The following is a 15289-nucleotide window of genomic DNA, read 5'->3' as shown; positions in this document are numbered from 1 at the left end:
CACACAGTATATGAAGCTATCAATGTCTAAGAAAGCATACGTGCTGTAAAAAGTGGACACATAACTGTGCCTGCCTATTATTCTAATACATTTCCATTTTTCAACTCTCTCTCTTTTCCAACTATCTCTCTAATTAATTACATCATTACAGCTGCGTATTGTATCGAATGTGAATTATTTTGATGTAGCTGTACTTTGACTTTTCAATTTGGAACTATCTCTAAAATATAGAACATCCAAAATATTCAGTAACATCTCTGTTGGGTTTTGATCATGTTTTTTTATGTGTGAACTGTAGCCGGAAGTTTTAAGATTATTAATAGTCGGTTCCGGGTTACATCCAGCTCTGATGCACCAGCAAACATAAACCGGTTGCAAGATTCTAACAAATGATTTGAACATGCTGAATCTCTGACTAGACCGCTGTCATCTGCAGTTGCAAGAAAGGGCTGTCAATGCGCCTATGTCCATCGCAGTCTTGTAGTACGCAAATGAGACTACATATTGGAGAGGAATAGATCAAGGATGGATTTGTGCGTCCCGTCCGTACTGCTCACTGGCATTACACTTTATGTGGCTGTGCAGTTTGTTCGCTTCATATTCGCGGACGCTGATTTTACATTACTATGGGCAAGCATGTTAGGGAGCAAACCAGGTAACACACCTGTCATTTTGTATTGACCAAGAACCCCAGTGCCCGGGTTGCATGATTAGGCTAATCCAAAATTTACAATATGCTGTCAGTAGAAACACAACAGTTGTGACTGATCACTTCCCGTTTCATGCTGTGCGTTGCAAAATGAAATTTGCCTTCTCAATAGAAATTATATAAGACATGAACAAACTGTGCAATGTGTAAACATTAAAACATGTGTAATGTGTAAACAAGTGAAACATGTATTGGATCCTTTCATGACAGTGTACAAATGACATGAACAAAAACACAAGGAGACCTTGAGAGGTCAAAGTTAGTTTTATGGCACTCTCATTCTCAAACTTCAGAGCTTGTCAGCAAAATGCTTTAATCAGATTGCCCTCAAGGGTAAAGAGCAAAGTGGTCTGTCCCTCTTTATGGTTGGGACATTCTTTGACTATAACATTGTTATATAGGGGACATTTGACATTACAATTACTTGTAATGTCTGCTGCTCAGGTCCAGTGTCTGGAGGAAACAGTAATACCACCTGCTAATTTTAATCTCTGCTTACCTGTCTCGTAGAGACCAAGTTGAAAGGACTGGTGGTATGGGTCACAGGAGCCTCAAGTGGCATTGGAGAGGAGTTGGCTTACCAACTGGCTGGATTTGGGTCTCGCTTGATTCTATCTGCTCGTCGTGTGGATGAGCTGAATAGGGTGAAACGTCGCTGTTTGGGTGAGTGAAGAATTGGCACAAAATAGCTAAAGTACATCACCATAGCTAGGTGTGGGTTACACGTTGGTGGTGGATGGTGTGAATTACCTCCATACAATAAAATCACTTTTTATACATATACTGTATCAGCTTGCTGAAATATGCGACAGTAGGTCTCTGAATTGGTCTAAATCTTGCAATTATGAGTGTCATGACATTTTTTAAATTGTATTGTGCAGTTGATATGTTTGCGCCCATGCAATCATTGTGTTGATTCTCCCTCTGTAGAATGAAAAATGACATAGCCCACTGCTTCAATGCATTCACGATAGAAAATGTGATTTATGGCAAATGTGACAAAAAAACGTTTTCAATTTTTTCTTTCCTCAAGAGTGCTCCAATTTACAAGATAAGGATGTTCTTGTTCTTCCACTCGATTTGCTGGATAAGGCGTCCCACGAGGCAAAAACGAAAATTGCTATCCAGCACTTTGGCAATGTAAGGCCACTGCTGCACTTGATCATTGATAACTTCCCCAATCTCTTTTTATTTCAGCCAGCTCAATTAATCTTAACTTGGTGTCCGGCCATTTCCAGTTCAGTCAAGGTTGAAGAAGTTACTAGGAATTAGTCACATAGGATATACTCTCTTAGCATTTACTTAATAGGATTTATTTAAAAGACTATATTTTTATTTTTTACTACCAATCAGATCCCATGATGCACACATACTCAATGTGAAACTGGAATTCAACGCTAAGTCAAATACAGCTCAGTCTTATAAGGTGATTTTTCTTATAAGAAGTCATTATACTGTTGGCAGAATTTGTCACTGTCAAATTTGAATATCATTTCCCAGTTCATTTTTGAATTGACACGAATCCAATTAATTCAGGTGAAAAATAAGAGATAATTGGCTGGACATGACTCACATGACAATCTGTCTCTGCTCGCTTGCTTTGTTCCCGTCTCCTCTTCTGTATGCCCTGTCAGATTGACATCCTGATTAACAACGGTGGACGCAGCCAACGTTCTCTGTGCTTGGAGACCAGCGTGGATGTATACCAGGGCCTGATGGACCTCAACTTCCTGGGCACAGTCTCACTCACTAAGCAGGTGTTGCCTCACATGACGCAGCGAGGGACGGGCAGCGTGGTGACCGTCAGCAGCGTGGCCGGCATCGCCGGGGCACCCCTATCAACTGGATACTCTGCCAGCAAACACGCCCTTCAGGTGAGGTGACTCAGGGGCCGTCTGACCCTCTGCTTGTTTGCACGCCACCTAGACACCAATACAGAAATCTCCATCAGGCTCCCGTCACCGTGGCAGATGAGTCCTACTCTGCAAGTTAAACACAGCACAACACCGATAAACACCCTTAGCTGAGCAATTATGCAAGCAGTGGAGAGGACCTAAATTCATTTAGTTCAATCTTGAGGTAACAACGTGTCCCTTAGAGGCGGATGCGGCTAAGGTGTATTTTACGATGGCATATTATACTGCTGAATACACAGTAAAAAAATCCTTGTCTATATTTTGTCCACAGGGGTTTTTCAATTCTCTTCGCACGGAGCTGACTGACTACCCAAAGATACTCATTAGTACAGTATGTCCTGGCCCTGTACAGTCACAGATAGTCCAGAACGCTTTCACAGAGGACGTGGGAAAGGTGTGTTTTTCCGTCCCTTTTTGTTAGTTTATTAAGGTTTTATTCAGATAAAACATTTTTGCAATTGAAACATTGACAAGTTGTCTCAGGAATATATTCATTAGGCAAGCCATTGGTCTTTTATAACATATTGTTATAAAACAATGATATGAAAAGTGAATGCATTTTGAGCGCTGACACATCACATTTCGAGTTTCATATTCAAGTCTCTTACAGTGTATCTCTATTGTCCCTTCCTTACCCAAGCCTGTGTCCACTGCTGGGGACCAGCAACACAAGATGCCCACTAGTCGCTGTGTGCGTCTCATCTTAGTGGGCATGGCGAATGGCGTCAAGGAGATGTGGATAGCCCAGCAGCCCTTTCTGCTGTTCTACTATGTGTGGCAGTATGCCCCCACCTGGGCCTGGTTCTTCACTGACATTCTGGGCAGAAACAGGGTGCAGAACTTCAAAGCTGGACTGGTGTGTATCTGCTTCTTTTCCCCAGCATAGATCTCAATATTATATCACTTAAATATGATAAAGATGTTTTTTTTTCAAGACGCAAACTCTATACACTCTTGCTTATACGATGTGGTGGACCCTGAATCATGGCTCAGCTTAGTTTCTTAGTGTGGACCGGCACCCTGACATAGTGGTCGTCATTGACAATGCATTGGTTATGCGTGGCGTTTGCTGTCACATTCTTTAAGGTTGACCTTGCCTCTTCAGGCCTGGGATAGGGGGACACTAACCGTGTGAACAGTCTGAAAATACTTGAGTAAAGCAGAGTGTGGCAGACACTATTTAGAGCTGTCTCTTAACAGCTGGGGGGCTCAGCTGTTACTGACCTTGCTTCAGTCTGATAAAAGAGGGGGGGGGTGGCCAGGGTATGACAGTGAGCATGACTGCTTCCCAGCGGCAGTGACTGACTGACTGACTGACCAGTGTGTCTGGTGGCCTCTGCTGGACTATGACAGCTGAGGGCCACACATAAGGTCAGACTGGACAGACATTTTTGTGTTATAGGATTACGGACAATGTTGCCCTAGCTCTTTGGATAGGGTATGTATAGGAGGAATGTTAGAGCTGTGGTTTACATATGAAAATGAGAGAGGACAGACTGAAGACCCATCTCTTCAAGCTACATCTTGACTGTCCCTCCTAAAGACCTCTTCATCCCCACTACCCCCATGTACAGTTTCTCTACCGTAAATAAATAAAAAATTATAATAAAAAAATAAGTTATTCTTCCTTCTTCTAGCATTATGACTGCCAATGGCCCCTGGTGCTAGCATAGATTTTTTTGGGATTGTGATTGATTGTGTATGATGATTGTGTATGAAGTATGGATGATTCACTGACTTGGACAAATGTACTTGTTGTAAGTCGCTTTCGGTAAAGGCGTCTGCTAAATGTCTAAAATGTAAACATGTCAACAGAAAACATGCTGACTGTTTTTCTAGCCTTCAAGTCAGTCAACAAACAGTATGTCCAGATGAAATTTAAGTTACACTTTAAATTGGTGAGAAATCAAATCAACAAGCATGCCATTTTTCATGTTTATCCACTACATGTCATGCTGCACACATGGCTTAAGTGCATCATCTGGATGTAGTCCATTACTTTACCTGCCGAAGTTGTTTCTTGAGTGCTGTGTGTAAAATGATGTCATTGTGCTGTTATCTGTAAGAAACACTTACAATTACGTTGTTGTCTTTCTTTTCAGGATGCAGACTCTGCTTACTTCACAAAGCCCAAGACATCCTGAAATGCATTTTTTTTTTGAAGAGCGAAACAATTATTGCTGCATTCCATGCTTAAGGTAGACAGTGAAAGGGGGTTCAGGGCCTTTCCTTTTAGCTAAAAGGGAAATATTTTAGGGTAGCTTGAAAGGCTGAAGATGGCTCTGGAAATGGAAACACTTGTTTTGCTCTTGTTCTGTCACCTTTGAAATTCGAATTTGTTTCCAGGCGGACTTCAAATTGGGAACATTAAATCAATGTCAGATTTTTGCTGTTGTTCGGAAGTGATGTACGTACTGACCTACATTATCTTAAGTTAGAAAATGTACCATCGGCAAATTTCTTTGGAAACATTTTATTATAAGTATATACAATTACACATATATACAAGTACATACCATACACAAATCACAGCAGAATCAACAGTATGTACAGGAGACCATGGCAAATTAAATTCATTGGACTCTGTTGTAAACTGTAAACAAGTGAACTGTAAACAAAAGGATAGCAAAGTATTTACTAACCACATAACATAACTGCAAAGACGAACCCAAGGCACATCCTCCAATTTAACACTTGATAATAAAATTACTAAATACGTCCCTTTTTGCCTTTGGGAACATCAAGAACCAAATTTATGGGAAAACAACTGCAGAAGAGGTGAAACTGGAAGCATTGTGTTGGCTGTCCGCAGGAGGGGGTTGTATTTGATCACATTTCAAAAGTGCAAAAAAATAAAGATAAAAAAAAAAACACCAAACCAAAATATTTGCTGCTTCAGAAAACATAAAATCAGTGACACGTGATGCAACGTTTTCCAGAATATGTGAATGATTAAAAAAGTTCGTTTTGAACAAAGGTGTTGCTTGTAATGTATCGTTCCAGAAAGCTCCCATCTCATCATTTGAACTAGTACCACACATTTGGTAACTCAATACAATAAAGCACAAATAAGAACTGTGGCGTGTCTCCTGAATCAATAAAACCACTGTTTCTGTCTGACCAACACTTTCCCCACAAGAATCTCCCAGGTATGGCATGGATTTCTCAGTAACAAGATGGGTATATGAAAGGCAAAGTGGGTACGGGGGAGGGGGGGGGAATCAGAAGAGAGGGGTTGTGTGTCAGAAGCTGGGGAGGTGCAGTGGGGCGGAGGAGTATATGGGGTACCCAAGAGGTGGGTCAGCTGCCTGGACTGTGAGGTTCCTCAGCATGATGGGGTGGGCCTGGATGCTGTAGCGCTCCTCATCATCGTTGGTGGCGTACAGCAGCTCCCAGGACAGGTTAGCCCACTGTCCGCGCACCCCCTCCCCGTTCAGACGGCCCACCTGCACCAGCTGCTCCTGCAGGGAGAGCACCCGCCCCGTGTACGTGCCCTGCGGACGGAGGAGACGAGCAGGTGGTCACTTTTTATGTATGTTTAGGGTACTATTTATGTACATTACTAAACGCTATATTTACATTTTAACTGAAATTCACTCACACCCCAAAAAGGACCACCGTGGTAACAAATAACTCTATACTAACAGAGACTAGCTTCTGTTTTTTTTTTGTTTTTTTTATCAGATGTGTGGTGAATGGTTAATCAAGAGTATAATGTAGGTGTGTGTCAAGTTACCATAGAGATATTTGTGAGCAAGGTAATAACACAAACATGGAGGTGTAGTGGTGTGTTTAGTTACCATGGTAAGGTCATGGCCGAGAGAGAAGAGGAAGGGTTTCTCCTGAAGGACACCGTCTTGCCAGCCTCTCTCAGACACCAGGCCAATGTACCAGTCCCTCTCATACTCTTCCAAGGTGCTGAACAGCTCCTCTGGACCATCCATGGGCCCCAGGCTCGCCTGATCAAACAGCAGCTTAAAACTGTACCTGCAGGCAAAAGCACAGAGATGTTTTGAGTTATCCTGGAAACCTGTTAACTGCAATTGATTGAATTGGGCAGCCTTGTCATCCTGAGATTGTGCACATGCCTTTTACATAATGACCAAACAGAGAAGAGACAATGCATCATCATCGTTGATGAATCATTTCAAAAATGTTTTCCTATTAGTTGATTAATCTACTGATTCATCTAATGTGGAACTGTTATATTTCTAACTGTGATATTATATTTTTGTGCCTAAACAATGAGTGGGGGAGTAATAGGGTACTTAACAAGTTAACAATGAAATGATGACCTCCAAATCAAACTGCCATTCCCATTCCTGCTCACTTGGCTACAAGTCACTCACTCTAGCTTTAACCTCTTGTCCTTGGTCTGATATAATAGACCAAAATTAGCTGTCAACTAAAGCATTAGTCGATGAAACTGTAATTATCATTTATTTCAATCAAGATGAATATGGTGAGAAGCTGAATATCATTGAAGATTAACATCCTGAATCTGATGTACAGGCATTTATGTTCCTTGGGTGTTGGGAGTACTAATGGAGGGTTTCACCCATATCTCCTTTACCTGAAAGCCTTATGTGCAAGCTGGTAAAGTTCTTTGTTTGCAGAAAGCCATTCCAGCCCCTCGGTCCACGGTACCTCCCCACAGTAGACCCTGTAGACATAGCTGGGGCTGGTGAAGGCAGACTCCGCCCCTAGGGAGACGAGGCATGACAAGGCCACCTGAGCGTGGAGGTCCCTCAGTGCCTCATCCTCCTTCAGGGCCTTGGTCACATCGTCAGAGGCCTCACCCTGAAAGGCCAGCCCACACTGTCCGAGCGTGAACCGAAACCAATCCTCGGGGAACAGGGGCCGAAGCTGCTGTAAACGGGACGGTAGCAAGGGGGCTGTCCTCCATCCAGAAGGCAGGCCGAACAGCTCTGACTGGGGACAGTTGAAGTTTATATGGGGAAGAGTGCTGGGGCACCCTGGGAGGACCTCAGCGTTCCTGCCTTTGTCCACAGCCGGGAGCCCCAGACCCAGGCCCAGAGGCTGCAGGGGCCGGAGGGCTGAGAGGGCCATGTTCTCAAACAGACTGTCCATCTCCACAGAGCCTGGCAGAGAGGGGCCCGTCTGGAGCACTGTGTGTCCCAGCTGGGCCTCCGTACTCACCAGTGCCACTGTCCGCCTGGCCGGCTGAGGCCCAAATAGGTCATCCTCATCTGACCAGTCACCAAAGGAGGTCAGGCTTGAACTGTCCCGCATAAACTTCAGAGAGGAGACGTTCGACTCCACCATGACAGTCTCTGCAGGCTGGGTGCAAGTGGACTGGGCGAGCTGGGAGGATTGGGACTTCCTGCCCCCGACTCCTACCCCCTCCTCAGTTCCCCAGGGGAACGCTTTGCGCCTCTGAACGCAGTGCCGCAACAGCAGCCATACCAGTGCCTTCAGAAAGTCATCCTGGAGCTTCCTCAAGTTGTCATGGGAGTCAATGATGCCCGAAAGCACATTGCGGGCATCGGAGTACACACGCACAGGCAGGGCAGCACAGGGGGTGAGGGCATTACCCCAGTGCAGGTTAAGCCCCTGGGTGAGACCAAGCCGCTCAGGGCGCTCAAAGGCCCCCTCGAACACCTCATCCACCCGCCTCGCCTCCACTGTGTGGCATGAGGTCTCCTGCAGCTCAAGACCCTGAAACAAATTGACAGCACATAAAGTATATGTTTTGCTTATCAAAGCATGTTGATCACAAATTAAGGATTCCACAACAACAAATGAACATGCATGAAACTGAAGGTGAATTGATCAGTACCTTGATGTTGACAGTGCAGTAACCATATCCTCTCTCAAGGATCATGATCCACACCATGCGGTCCTGGAAGCGACCCAGGAAGTGGGAGCCAGGGGCCAGAGAACCTTCAGGGGGAGGGAAAAAATATACCTTCAACTTTATATAACCCAAAGCCTCGCTCTCTCATACGGGCAAGGCTATTATGCCTCATACAACTATTAATAGCCTATTTGTAGCCTTGGAATGGGGTTCAATATAGTAACAGTGATCCCAAAGTAATTCATGAAAATAGAACATGCAGTCAGAGAGATGTTTTAGTCGAGGGGCCATGAGATGGGAAAGCTTGGATTACATACAACACAACATATACATAAATAAGAGCCCCCTGGTCACACGACCCTTTCATCTTGCATCAGTAAAGAGTCTCTCGGCTGACTCTGTAGATAACTTCGCTGCCGGATGAGCTGCAGGGTGACGCTTACCATTTCAGTTGTACAGGAAGGTCATGATACAGTTTAAACCGGCTGACTGCACAGAGATCTAAATATTGAATTCCTTCTCTGCCTCAGCTTTCCATTAGTCTCTAAATATTCATTCCTCTTATGGGAGTAGACTTGGGGAATGTCTACGAGAGGGGGCGTTCGTTTTTGGACAGCAGAGGGGAGAGAGGACAGACGTTTATTGTGAAATGGGTGAAATGACAGTGGCTGAGCAATGGTAGCGTTTGTTTTAAGTTTTGACTAGTGTTCTCATGGCTCAAGGGTAATGTCATATCCCATAGCGACGTCTCGGAATAGTCACAGACGCCGCCTTGTGATGGGAAGTGACACACTGTGCGTTCTCCGCTCCTACTCGATGCTCACTGATGCACGGCTTCCAATGTCACAGAGGGGGCACGGGGAAAAAGAAAAGAACGCGACAAACACTACTCTTTAGACTGTGAGCATCAAAAGACCCACCGAGCTCTGAGCTTGGATAATACATCCCAGAGAAGGCACCCCAAGCTAGTCAAGAGAACAATAAGGCTGAGTGATGACATCACTACAGCAGTTTTTTTTTTTTTTTTCCTTCTTCTGTTTTGAGTCATCAAGCCATAAATAATTAAGCTTGTACTTGCTGGGTTTTTTTGTGTTTTTTTTTTTTTTTTTTGCCCCCTTCCTGACAGCAAATAGAACACTGAAACAACATTTCAGAAGCGGCTCCGGTTGGCTTAAGAGTATTACGAGGTTAATGGTGTGGAAACATTTGGATGTAATGAATACAGATCAGAGCGATTTTGTTCCGGTCACTTCACGGGAAGCACAACTGGATCCAGCTTGCATTACCGCCGGCGGCTCTAGTGAGCCACACAACATTCCTCTTAATATTAAACCATAAGAGGCTCCCCTCACCCTGCTTTTTCATCTGCATACAGTCCCTGCTCGACCCATCTGAAAGTTCACAGTGTCACTGCGATTATGAGTCAACATTCACCGTAAGTAAAAAAAACAACACCTTGAGCACTGTGAGGGCTCAATTAACACCTCAAGTGCACTCTGGTGTTCTGTACACTGTGGGTTGGAAAGTTAATGGATTTCCTCCTTGAACTATAGGGATAACTGAAAAAATACTGTAAGCCTAAGTATCCCCTTTAAAACTATCTAAAATAATATACAAAAACATCTCAACATTATTCACAGTGAATAAATTAAGCTGGTTTTCTACTTCTTTTAGTATGCGGTGCAAAACATCCATTAGATTTCTAAATGTGTAAAATCTTGAACGTTACATAACTATTTAATTGCATTTTAAATGCTTTCCATATAGGAAATGTTTTGACAGACACATTGAATATCTAGTGTAGGGTATGCTGCATTTCTCACACACAGTCTCATGAATTATGAATCAAGACAACAGAAAGGCAAGAGAAAAACAGAGAGAGAGAGAGAGAGAGAGAGAGAGAAACAAAGAGAGACAGAAAAAGACAACTAACCAAGGGATCCCCTGGCAAAGGCGTGCCTGAGAGCACAGGCCAGGCTTCCACTCATCTGCTGGTAGTAGATGGAGTCTGGACAGGGGCAAGCGGTACCCACAGACCCAGGCCAACTGCGCTGAGGCCTGGGGAACCCCACCAGGAAGATGGGCAGGGTGAAGAGGGGCAATAGAGGAGCAGAGAGTAGGGCAGAAAGAACTACCACGGCGAGCAGCAGCGGGCTCAGGGAGGCGTTAAGAGCCAGGAGCGTCCCGGCTGACTGGCGTCTCTGTTTCTTCTCTGTCCACGAGGTCACCAGCACAGTCAGGGTGAACTTCAGCTTAGCCAGGAACTGGACCAGCCTGTCACTCAGCAGGCCCACCTGGGGTTGGCACAGAGAGACACAGAAACATGGAAGAATTACCCGTAACGGCTTGGTTGCTAGTTATGATCAACTAACTCAATAGTTCTGGTTTGATTTTGAGTTGTCAATAAATGCATTACATAATACCATTGCTACCAATCCTGTGAATTGATTAATTGTCATATCTTACTTTGTTAAGAGTTATTTTTCCAAATGATTAATGATTTTTAAATCATTAAATGTGGTGTTACCAGAAGGAGCTGGACCCCGGTGCCCAGGCTGTCCCACCCTGGCAGCCTGGTCTCCCCAGCAACCAGTCTAACCGACACCACCACCACCATCTGGAGCAGGGCATCCTCAGAGCTTTGCCACACCTGTGCAACAACAGAGCCATGACAGAAATCAACACCACCGAGATAGACTGAGGATTCATGGTTGTGAGCTCCTTAGAGAGCTGTGGTAATTAGGAGGTGTACATCAGTGTTCATGCTTTGTTTACCACTCTGAAGGCCCTGGTGAAGCCCACACACAGGGAGGCTGTGTGGAGCTGCTGGAGAGAGCTGTCCATCGCCAGAAAAGCAATCATTGCGAATGGAGACACTGAAAAGTACAATACATGGGTTAACAACTAAGCCAGTGTTAAAATGCATATTTTCAATACTCATGGAATATCTTATCTCATAACTCTTGTTGTGGTCAGATATTGGTTTATAGGGTCAAGGATATTTTGTTGAAGTATATCATTTTGCTTGTGGATGAGCAATTCTCCAGCAGTTAAATAATATGTGATAACAATGCTCTGTATTCAAAGGGCTCACCCAGATTGAGCAGCACTCTTCTGATGTCCCCAGCGACATGAAGACCTCTGCTCCGCTGCTTGAACACCTGAACGTTGGCCATTCCTCTTGGGTGCAGGGGGTTGAGGAACACCCCTCCAAAAACGTAGGTCCCCTGGATCTCTCTGAGAACCCAGCATAGGATGAAAAGGACGATGAGGAGGTAACTGACAGCGGTCTGAGGTCCAATGACCAGGCTCTGGGACAGGGCTGGACTGAGGAGGTGATGTAAAAGGCCTGCTTCAGCCATCGCCCCCGCCAGCAGGCCCAGGTACAGCAGCAGCTCCTTCAAACCCAGCCTCCAGCCAAACAAGCAGGGAGGGGGAGGCGCTCCCCTACGCCACCCACTATCACCATGGGCCCCCTTGGACCTTCCACAAAGTGTCCCCAACTGGCTGAAGTCCAAACTAAGCAAAAAGCCCATGGAGATGGAGAAGAGGACCACGCCCAAAGTGGATGGGATGAAAAAAGTACAAACTGCTATGCCCACAGACACACCGAACATCCCCATCAACCTGAACAGATAGCACAGAGGTCAGAGGTCACAGAGGCCAGAAACACAGTATGGCAGGTAGCAAAATATAGGGAATCATTTATCATTTATGACTGAAGGGTTGGTTGTTCTTTGAATCCCAGAAGGGACAGGCAACAACAGCGCAAAATAAGTCTCATGTGATCTCTTAACACAGAATCATAGACAGCATCTAAATATGGTAAAATAAACTGACGTATAATATTGGTAGCTTGGTCTCTCTGTGCAGTCAGCCGGTTTAAACTGTGCGCTTTAGGCAAGTTCTTAGACTCTTCTGTCATGCCAAAAATACAGAAACATATGAACAGGTGTGCCATTGGCTAAAGCATATGGCAATCTAAAACCAGGATAGCAAAACTGGAGGAGCTGAGAGAAAATATAACCTGAGGTTACTGGACATGGGAGAGCCACCCAAACCAAACACCAGAGCCTGCTCCATGCCCCACAGGAGGAGGGCGTCCAGGGGAGACAGCATGCCCAGCGCCCACAGCAGGGGTAGGAGGAGAAACAGCACATGGAGCACCTGACTGGTTAGCTGCAGCTCGGGCACTGGACCTGTAAACCTGTAAGTCAGCATGGATTGTAAAAGCACTAAACAAGGGGTCTTATCACAACAGTCCCATTTAACCAAAGCAAAAAGTATCCTGTCATGTCTTCGCATTTTTCAAACGCTTTTGTTTTGAAATTCAAAAACACTGGATATCTTTTGGACATGTTATACCACAGTCAAAGGGATACACATGTTGGTGTGTCTTACCTATCAGCTAAGTCCACAGCAATAAAGGTCAAGATGTAGAGTGGCCGGGTGAGAGGGGTGATCTCATAGGTGTCCTGTGCCTGAAATGTGGCGGTCTCTGTGGCTGTGTTGACAATGAGGGAGTACTCCGCTATACACAGGGTCACCCAGCTCAGGACGAAGACCACCATGGCTACACCCACACTGCCATAGAGTGTCGTCAACCTACCCAGGAGCACATACCATGTCCCGAAGCCACAAAGGGCCCCCGCCAGCACTGTGTGGAGCACCACGTTCAGCCCAAATCTCTTCCCGGGCGCGATGAACCTCACAGTCTCTGGACCGACACAGTGGGTGAACTCCACCTCCTCCTCGTCAGCGAGGATGTTGGGCACTCCTAGCCTCTCCACGGTGCCCGTCCTCCGGGCAGCATACAGTGTCAGGGCCTGGACACCCACTGCTGCCCCCAGCATGAGCATACCTGAGAGCACCGCCGCGTGGAGCTCCTCGAGCAGCTGCAGCTGGCACAGCAGCGTGCCAATGCCACCCAACAGCCATGGTGTCAAGAACAAGACCGCCTGGTTGACATAGACATAGGGAGGGGCGCAGTAGCCCAATTTGAAGCGTGGACCCCCCAATACCGTCTGAGGGAAGCGCTTCCAGAAGAACTCCTGCTTGTATTCATTGAGCAGGGGCACATCTGGCCCCATCCTTACCATGCCCGAGGGGGGTGCAGGTCATCTCCCCGAGGCTGCAGTACACTTCTCAATCATCCTGCAGGAGAGGATCAGAGACAGAATGAGAGTCTGAGCAGCAACAATGTACTAGCAAGTGTACAAACTCGGCTTGCTGTGGTACCTGTACCCGCAGTCAATTACAAAAACAATTTTTAGGAAAAGGTTACTGAAGCAAGACCCAATTAAATGTGCAACACGAGTGGGTGACCATGTCCTCTCCATAGAGACGGTAGTTAACCAGCTATTGTGTTGCTGGCTGGCTAAGTTGTGTCATCGTGTTTGCACAAGTGTGGTAAACTCTAACCTGGTACCTTAGTAACCAACAAAGAGAGCTAGCTGGCCTTGTCACAGCTCTCACATTAAAGTGGTGGTCATGTCAATTAGCTAGTAGCTAACCACATACAACGTATTTAGGACCCATTTGCCATATTCGAAGTGTAAACAATGGTGAGTTGGCTAGGTGCTAGCAAGCAACCTTTTAGTAGGAGGGGAGAGGGTTGCCATGAAAACAAGATACAAGCTAGCTCGCTAGCTAATAACTACACTGATTTCGATTTTAACTCTAAAAAAATTGTAGTTGGGCGGATTGTTATTTGTATCCAAACCTTATTTATCCATCTATCTAGCTATTTGCCTTGTTTACATTAGCTGTCAGGCTGATTTGACGACCTGTAAGTTAACGCTAGCTGGCTAGCTAGCAAGCTAGTCGTCTCACAGCCAGGTCAAGTAGCTAACATTACTTACCTATGAAGGAATATCATTCGGAACAGTTGTCTTATTGTTCCTTAATAGTATTATAGCTAGCGCTGTTTGTAACGAACATCCCTTGCAATCCCTCTTTTTGACAGTGAGTGATGTACAGTGATACGTTAGCTAGCGAGCTACCATTAGCTAGCTAACCAAGCTTGACCACAACAAGATGATGTGCGTTTCGATAGGCGGACTTGGGCACGTTGGACCAATGACTGTGCCGGTGGGCGTGACAGTACGTCCAGACCGCAAACTCCGCCTCCTACAACACCCTTCCCCACCCCTTGATATATATATATATAAATCATTCTGACAACCTTCTTATTGCATGAGGACTTTTCCGACAAACTAACCAGATTCTAACGGGATATATATCTCACTTTTAGATTTTAAAAAAAATTGCTGCATAAATATATCCTCTCACCTAGGCTATTATTTTCTCCAAGAGCAAATCATTAACATTGGCTTTATAAATGTGTTAACTTTTACAACAAAATCCTTGAACTGAATTTCACAATTAACAAAGTTACATCTCTTCCTATGTTGCATATTCTGATGATGTGGAGGATGCTTTCCACAGTAATTACGTTACGTTTGTGATACCATTTGAATGACACAATAGGCAGAAGTTTTGGAGTGTCTTTTTGAGAAAAGATTTGATGCCATATGTAGAGCCTTGTAAAGCCAGGCAGTCCCGCGATAGTTACTTATTATGATTGTATATGCAAAAATTCCCAATATAATAGGACTACCGATAGTATCATGTCAGATATCAGTGATGAAAGATTATTAAAAGCGTTTGTTATATGAGAGGATGCAATTCAAAATGTCTATAACAAAACCCAGTGTAGCCCACTGGACACACACACACACACACACACACACACACACACACACACACACACACGCACGCACGCAAACACACACACACACACACACACAATCCTACTGTATATGTATGACGAAATTCAACCCAAAC

At 45.0% G+C, this 15289-nt stretch overlaps 2 protein-coding genes across 3 annotated transcripts; one reads left to right on the top strand and one right to left on the bottom strand.

Annotated features, from left to right (window-relative positions):
* The first annotated feature begins 345 nt into the window (after positions 1–345).
* On the top strand, positions 346–5851 carry dhrs7 (dehydrogenase/reductase (SDR family) member 7). 2 transcript variants are annotated; one of them, XM_083683727.1, is made up of 7 exons: positions 346–655; positions 1220–1372; positions 1743–1849; positions 2344–2583; positions 2897–3019; positions 3266–3481; positions 4728–5849. In XM_083683727.1, the coding sequence occupies exons 1-7, from the start codon at positions 526–528 to the stop codon at positions 4767–4769; spliced, it is 1011 nt and encodes a 336-aa protein (XP_083539853.1). In that variant the 5' UTR covers positions 346–525; the 3' UTR covers positions 4770–5849. The 2 variants fall into 2 exon arrangements, with proteins under 2 accessions (XP_083539853.1, XP_083539854.1); XM_083683728.1 differs by lacking the exon at positions 346–655 and adding an exon at positions 2063–2135 and having other exon boundaries at positions 1231–1372; positions 4728–5851.
* Positions 5852–5866: 15 nt separating this feature from the next.
* pcnx4 (pecanex 4) lies at positions 5867–14389 on the bottom strand. Its single transcript, XM_083683726.1, has 11 exons — positions 14305–14389; positions 12845–13597; positions 12471–12650; positions 11538–12070; positions 11219–11319; positions 10971–11093; positions 10377–10737; positions 8426–8529; positions 7199–8304; positions 6426–6612; positions 5867–6119 (listed from the first exon to the last, which is right to left on the bottom strand). The coding sequence occupies exons 2-11, from the start codon at positions 13540–13542 to the stop codon at positions 5868–5870; spliced, it is 3645 nt and encodes a 1214-aa protein (XP_083539852.1). The 5' UTR covers positions 13543–13597; positions 14305–14389; the 3' UTR covers position 5867.
* Between the last annotated feature and the right edge of the window lie 900 nt (positions 14390–15289).

This window comes from Argentina silus, assembly GCF_951799395.1.
Source record: "Argentina silus genome assembly, chromosome: 13".
Classification (NCBI taxonomy): Eukaryota; Metazoa; Chordata; class Actinopteri; order Argentiniformes; family Argentinidae; genus Argentina; species Argentina silus.
The sequence above is the reverse complement of the archived record's forward strand: the minus strand, read 5'-3'. Positions and strand labels throughout refer to the sequence as shown.

Excerpts from the sequence above, each read along its gene's own strand:
- dhrs7 (XM_083683727.1), top strand. The coding sequence starts at position 526 with ATGGATTTGTGCGTCCCGTCCGTACTGCTCACTGGCATTACACTTTAT. Across the intron at positions 2,584-2,896 it reads CCAGCAAACACGCCCTTCAG|GGGTTTTTCAATTCTCTTCG; the intron begins GTGAGGTGACTC and ends TTTTGTCCACAG. Across the intron at positions 3,482-4,727 it reads AGAACTTCAAAGCTGGACTG|GATGCAGACTCTGCTTACTT; the intron begins GTGTGTATCTGC and ends CTTTCTTTTCAG.
- pcnx4 (XM_083683726.1), bottom strand. The coding sequence starts at position 13,542 with ATGGTAAGGATGGGGCCAGATGTGCCCCTGCTCAATGAATACAAGCAG. Across the intron at positions 11,094-11,218 it reads TCACCAGGGCCTTCAGAGTG|GTGTGGCAAAGCTCTGAGGA; the intron begins GTAAACAAAGCA and ends GTTGTTGCACAG. Across the intron at positions 8,305-8,425 it reads ACTGCACTGTCAACATCAAG|GGTCTTGAGCTGCAGGAGAC; the intron begins GTACTGATCAAT and ends AATTTGTTTCAG.